The following is a 6,831-nucleotide window of genomic DNA, read 5'->3' as shown; positions in this document are numbered from 1 at the left end:
AATCGATAACCAAAAAATTGTAAAATAAATAAAAAATAAAAAATAAAAATCGAGTTAAATAAATAGATTAATCAACGTTTTTATCTAAGTGGATTCAAATCGGAGACGATTTTGGTTTTTTATTTTTTCCTCTGGTAACGGCGTATGTCCAGCGATTATGACAGGCTCAAGTGACAACACATAGGAGATCCGTGTGTGGGACCCATGGCCCTTCTTAGACTGAGCTAATCCGGCCCTACCCAAGGATTTGTTGCTGTGCCTGCGCTGTGGTTTCTTCATTTTTGGGAGGAGAGGAGAGGAGAGGAGAGATTTGTTGAGCCGTTATTTCCATTCTTATTTTTTCTGCCTATTTGCGATTTGCGAAGGTAAAAAATGGGGACGGGAAAAACCAAAAAAAACTGCTCCTCCGCAACTCTCGCGGCCGCGAATTGAAGGAGAGATATTGAGAGAAATTTGCTGCGATTTTCAATCGAGGTTTCTGTATATCTATGTATATTTATAGATATATATATATACGTATGTATGAATGACGTTCAACGTCGATTCTTGGCTCGTCGTCTTTGGGATTTGTGAATCTTTCTGGATCTCTCGAACGAGAGATTAAAGAGATTTCCCTCTGCACTCACTTCCGAAGTTCCCATGGCGTTTCTTCCTCTGGTTCGCAGCCGCCCCATGCCTCCTCTTTCTTAATCAGGTTCCAAATCTCTCCCTCTCTCGTTGTGTGTAATTATATATATATATATATACGTCTATGCATAAATGTGGGAAATGCAGATTTTTTTTTGAAAAAAAAAAAATGTGGGAAATGCGTCTGCGTATGCTTATGGCTTCTGATTTGAATATGAATCCCGAGACTAGTGACGTTGCTGATGTTATTTCTGTACCTGGAGCTGCGTTTAATCTTCAAATAATGTCTTCACCGTGTTTAGTACATTGGCCTATGTATATTTGTTTTGTGTGCATGTTTTTGATATTTGAGATGTGATCTAAAGGTGGTCATGGTTTGTTATCGGCGAGGAGTTTCTTTCATAGCAATTCCATTTCTTTTTCAAACAAAATGATTTATTTTCCCCTATCATTAACCCAAAGATCCGAAATGGCTTGAGATAGAGAGAGGGATCTGAATGTCAGCATATTTTATGGGTACTCCCAACTTTGGCTCAGCTCAAAATTATAAAAAAGGAGAAAAAATATTAAAAAAATCATGCTGCATGGAATTTGAACCTTTGATACGTAATTTATATTATAGAATTTGAAAAAAAAATTAATACACTTTTATATTGCATTTGACACAATCTATGTAAATTTAAATCCAATGTTTGAATTTCATGCTCTCTCAAAGGCCCAAATGCCCAAATGCAGTCTAAGAGTAGGCTTTGATGTCTCAAAAAAAAAAACGAGTGTGGCTATCACCTTCAAATGCCATTTGGAAACGGTTGAAACTTAGAAACTAAAAAGGGTTAAATTTAAACTTGGTGATGCTAATGCAAGCAATGAAATTGCCTGACGTATGCCTTAAATTTAGAAATTTGAATCATGACTTAAAACCACGACCATCTTCTCTTAAAATTTGAGTACCCAAATCTATAAAGCTATAATGAGAGAACGAGGATGCTATTGCATAAATAAGCATAGAGACATATATTTAGAAAAAGGGAAGCATCTTTAATATGTTTATCAGCTTACTCTTACTGTTGTTCTTGACTAGCATACTGCATAGTGTGGCAATGTAGGGGCCACCCCTAGATGGGCCCAACAATACCAATTTGCTCGTTTGTAAATTTCGGTTCATCTGATTGAAACATATCTTTTAGTCCTTTCAAAAACTTTTTCTAGTCTAAAGTGAGAGGGAGGAATCAAATTTTCTAGACAGTATGACCATTATGTACGATTTCTTCACCGACCTATACATAATATGGGGCATTAATTGTGCATAGAGATTATTTTTTTAGTTGGCTGGCATTAGGACGAAAACAAGCTTCTTATGGATAGGTCACCGAACAGAAGTTGATTGGAAACCCTGCAAGCTAAAGGCACACAGGTTGGAGAACGAGAAGAAGAGTAAATATATAAAATGGAAATTGGATGAAACTGGAGATGTCACTTGCAAGTTGCAATAATCTTGTTCACGAAGAAAGTCATAAAGAAGTAAAACAAAATAAGAAACAGAAGTTTGCAAATTTCTGCAGACAGGGTATACTTTGTGTCTTGGCTGTATTACATTTTTTTTTATCTGAAAATTATAATTATATAGATCAAATGGACATGTACAAATACTCTGGGTATACCAGGAAAGGAGCCCAAAGTTCACACACAACCGGAGAAAAGTATCTAAATAACAAAGCCATCAAAAGACGTCCAAAATACAACCAAACCTGGGCATACCCAGGGGCTAATTAGCCAATACAACTACTACTCAAGTACAAAGGAAGGGAAATTTATCATAAACTATTCTATTAGTGTGAGTTTGGATCGCCCTTATAATAGTATCAGGATGGGTAACTATTCCTTCAAACCTCCTTTTGTTGCAAAAGTGCTATAACCAATAGAAGGTAATGGCAAAACATGCTCTTTTAGCCACTGCCTGTACTCCTGTGCCTTTGGCTTCTATGATAAGCCATTTGATACTGGCCTTAATTGTAGACCTCACCCTGGTCAGCCCTAACCAGCTCTTTAACTGACCCCACACAGTAGTTAGGCTGTTCCCTTTTATTTTGCTCACACACTCGTGCAATTACCAAGCGAAAGGGATCCCTTAGGTAGCAGGGGTCTCCCCTCCTCCCTCTCTCTTCTTAAGAAGGGAAAGGAATCTGAAAATTTTTACATCGAAAAATCAAATCCATTACTTGAGTTTCTACGTAGCCATTTTCTAAAATGTTGGTTGGTTACTGCTTCATCAAATCTCTGTAAGTTACAACAACTTTAGAAGGTATGTGAGGGAAACACATAAAAATGCCTTCAGTTCTGGGTCTCTATAAAACTGAAGTTCTTTAATTTGTAAGTACCGAGTCTTTTGCTGCATTTGGGTTTAATATCCATAATTTTTTTGCAGAAAATTGTTTTTAAAAAGAGTGAATAGATAAAGCTTTCTCTGTCAGAATTAAAACGTCCTATATCCCCAAGTTTTCATGATATATAAGAGCGGTATGGCGTACCTTCTCTTTGCCCAAGTAAATTTTTGTGTGATTATTTGTCTTTAAGATGGCTATCTCTACTTCTGTGAAAGGGGTTTCCCTTTCGATGGTTCATTTTGATCTCTTTTTTTAAGATCCTAAAACACCCCTATAGCTATTGCTTTCTTCTACTAATCAAAAGGATATAATAGTAAAAAATATATATAATTATTTTTAAAAAAATGAAAATTAAGAATTTTTTTTAGAACCATGCAACATGCATTTAATTTGTTGCCATGGCTAGTTTTGTTCTGCAAGTTCATTTTAGATTTCTTAGTCCTTGTTGCTGGAGAGAACACTCCATAGTACCCTGGTCTCTTAAAACAATGCTTAGGAGATTTTGAGATTCCGAGTGTGCTGTTGTTTCTCCTGTGAAAATCGATTTTTTTTTAAATGGTAGTAAAGCTTTAAAAGCTGCAGTAAAACTAATTGTTGTACCTATAGGATTGTGTGGTTTTCCAGTCAAACCTCCACCAACATTTAATTGTTTGACGTCTGCAGATTGTAGTTGTGGGCTCCACTGATTCTATGTTTGTATATGTGACTATACCAAATGACGGAAATCTTTTTACAGGATCATGACTTTCCACCTGAGTCTCTTTGTTTTTTCTTCATGAAAGCATGCAAAGCCTTTTATGTTTGTGTGGGTATGTGTGTGCAGTTGAAACAGATCTGGCGAGATTTGTTTCAGCCGGAATCGGACAACTGAACATACAATTGTCATCTCTGTCGTAGCAAGCATTTAGCAATGGACGAAAATGGGGGTGGCAAGCTAACTGGAATTCGGCAGATTGTTAGGCTCAAGGAAATCCTGCAAAAGTGGCAATCTGTCACCCTTAGCTCAAAGGGAAGCAATGTTTCCAATCAACCCCATGATGGCATTTCACCAGCAATTAAACAGAGGCTGAGGTACCCAAGTCATACTTGCGATTCAGATGAGGAAAACTGCCAGAGCCTTGAACTGCCACCTCCCGATGTTCCCAAGGGGTATTTGGCGGTTTATGTCGGGCCGGAGCTTCGGAGGTTCATCATTCCCACTCGCTATCTTAGCGACCCGCTGTTCAAGGTGTTGCTAGAGAAGGCAGAGGAAGAGTTTGGATTTGATCACAGCGGCGGGCTCACAATCCCATGCGAGATTGAGACCTTTAAGTACCTCCTGAAATGCATGGAGAATAATCAGAAGGTTAACATCGATGATGCTGCAGGTTTGCTTCTACTTCCTTATTTCCTTTCTTCCTCTTCTAGCTAGTTAGAATTCACACGTCCAACAATTTACGTACTGCTTAAAAGTATACTTGAATTTGGCTGTCAAAAGGTCATGCTTTGGTTGCATTAAGATCGTGTTCCTCTTCAATTTTCTTTTGAAGCATGCCCTTCATGCATTTTCGGTTGCTTGCGTGCATCCATGAGTATGGATCAGATCTAATGACATATAGTTGCATATGTTCACTTTTAACACCATAGTTGTTTTCCTGAACTTAATTGAAGATTTCTTGGTGATTTTGCAGCTGGAAAATCATTAAGCGTTGAAGAGTGAATAAATTTAGCTGTTCCATAGAGTCGATTTTCTGGTCTAAAGTAAGGCTTTCTTGTATGCATGGAGATTTAAACCTTTGTTTTGATACCTTTTCTAATCTTTGTTTAAAGTGAAGACCAATAGGAAGAGTTTAGTTAGAACTATTTTTCAGGTTTGCTGGCCAGAATTTTGGTGAGGGAGGGCAGTGGTTTCCCTCTCATCATCTCTATTTCGGGATATGTAACTAAACTTGTTTGATTTGAATTTTGAAGTATTTTATTACATGTTTTCAGTTTTGATTGAATATAAATATATCTGCCCCAACTAAATTTCACGGGTGCATCAATCATAAAGAAGAAAACAATGAAATTCATGCAACTGATGTGAATATATTATATAATCTTTATTTTTTATTTTATTTTATCTTCACTTTTGCAATTCAAAACTTAGGAGTGATTGAGGGTAAGAGAGTATTGTTTCTCGTATATCACATTTGGTTTATGGAATGGAATGGTTTGAGAATGAATGCGAATGAAAATTTAAATGAAAATAAGAAGAAATTCAGCGCAAAATTTAATTTTATTTTGCAATACTATGAGTTTTAGGATATAGTAACATTTTTTTACCATGAAAAGGGAAATTGGAATGTATAAAAAAACAACAACAACAACAAACCAAGCCTTTAGTCTCCTTTGGTGGGGTCGGCTACATGAATTCTTTTCTTGTTAGAAATCTTTTATAAATAATAGCCAACAAGATTTTCAATCATCATGAATCTCACATCTATTTTTAACCTTGATGCGGAAATAAACAAATCATAATCATAAACTTTACATATTGGAATCAGTCATATGTACCGATCAATAAACACTCGAAGAGGTCATGGAAATCGTTTCTCCCGCTTATCCTCGGTCACTTTCTTTCCTTCACAAGATCTATGTGATTTCCTAATGATCAGAGAGCAGAGGTAGAGAGAGGACAATTCCTTTCTTCCTAAATTTTTTTTTGCAACTAACATCACATGCAGCTAGAGCTTATGAGAAATCACCATACAACTCTCTTTTCTTGGTTTAGCCTACTGTTAGCATGCCCTTTCAGCTACTTCCCACAACAATAGCTAATTATGTATAGAATACCCTTCCAACTTTCAGCCATAAAGATCTCATTAATTCAAAGCTAATTATTTTCAAGTTAATCCATATATATATATATATATATATATATATATATATATATATGTCAATTCATTTAACCTATTATATGTCATTGCCCTTATCATATGAAATATATACCCTTCGTGTGGGACCCATGTCATTCATGTGGGACATATCCTTTGGGATACAAATCTCACATTCTCTCACTTGGCCCATATGGATGACATTCATACGGATTAACAAATAACCATAATGTGCACAAAATATTAGCTTATTTACACTTTTAATGAGATTACCATAATATCACAATTAAGCAACTGATTAGTGCGAGTCATGGCAGTAAATATCATTAGAGCGACATCATTCCTTCCATGTACCATATATACTAATAAATCACTTAACTATGATCTATAATAGGAAGTTATCATACTGTCCTTATAATGCCTTTGTCAAAGACTATTTTTGTTTAATAGTAATCCATTTCCATAATCACGTGATTGATGGTAAACAAAAATAATGCTCAAAAATAGTTTTATTGATATCATTATACATGTTATAGAATAAAACATAAAGATCCACTATCATATATCAGGGATTATAACAAAAACCCATGTGATTGGCATGTTCCTTAAATGTCTTTGGCATCAACCCCTTTGTTAAAGGATCTGCTATCATGAGTTTAGTCCTTATATGTTCTATAAGCACTGTCTGTTTCCGAACTTCCTCCTTAACGCCCAAATACTTGAGCTCCATATGCTTAGCACCATTAGAGTATTTTTCATTTTTGGAGAAAAAGACTGCTGCAGAATTATCACAACAAATTCTCAGCGGCTTGGCTATACTATCGACAATTCCAAGTCCTGAGATAAAGTTCTGCAACCACAAAACATGAATTGTGGCCTCAAAGCACGCCACAAATTCAACTTCCATAGTAGATGCTGCTATGATAGTCTATTTGGAGCTCTTCCATGATATTGCTCCTCTAGCT

At 36.1% G+C, this 6,831-nt stretch overlaps 1 protein-coding gene across 6 annotated transcripts; it reads left to right on the top strand.

Moving 5' to 3' along the window:
* The first annotated feature begins 241 nt into the window (after positions 1-241).
* LOC131157034 (protein SMALL AUXIN UP-REGULATED RNA 51) lies at positions 242-4,973 on the top strand. 6 transcript variants are annotated; one of them, XM_058110877.1, is made up of 3 exons: positions 242-694; positions 3,909-4,378; positions 4,682-4,973. In XM_058110877.1, the coding sequence occupies exons 2-3, from the start codon at positions 3,922-3,924 to the stop codon at positions 4,708-4,710; spliced, it is 486 nt and encodes a 161-aa protein (XP_057966860.1). In that variant the 5' UTR covers positions 242-694; positions 3,909-3,921; the 3' UTR covers positions 4,711-4,973. The 6 variants fall into 6 exon arrangements, with proteins under 6 accessions (XP_057966860.1, XP_057966858.1, XP_057966857.1 ...); XM_058110875.1 differs by having other exon boundaries at positions 3,835-4,378; XM_058110876.1 differs by having other exon boundaries at positions 266-694; positions 3,748-4,378.
* The last annotated feature ends 1,858 nt before the right edge of the window (positions 4,974-6,831 follow it).

This window comes from Malania oleifera, chromosome 6 (assembly GCF_029873635.1).
Source record: "Malania oleifera isolate guangnan ecotype guangnan chromosome 6, ASM2987363v1, whole genome shotgun sequence".
Taxonomy (NCBI): Eukaryota; Viridiplantae; Streptophyta; class Magnoliopsida; order Santalales; family Ximeniaceae; genus Malania; species Malania oleifera.
The sequence above is the reverse complement of the archived record's forward strand: the minus strand, read 5'-3'. Positions and strand labels throughout refer to the sequence as shown.

Coding starts and splice junctions, on each gene's coding strand:
- LOC131157034 (XM_058110874.1), top strand. CDS start 3,922: ATGGACGAAAATGGGGGTGGCAAGCTAACTGGAATTCGGCAGATTGTT.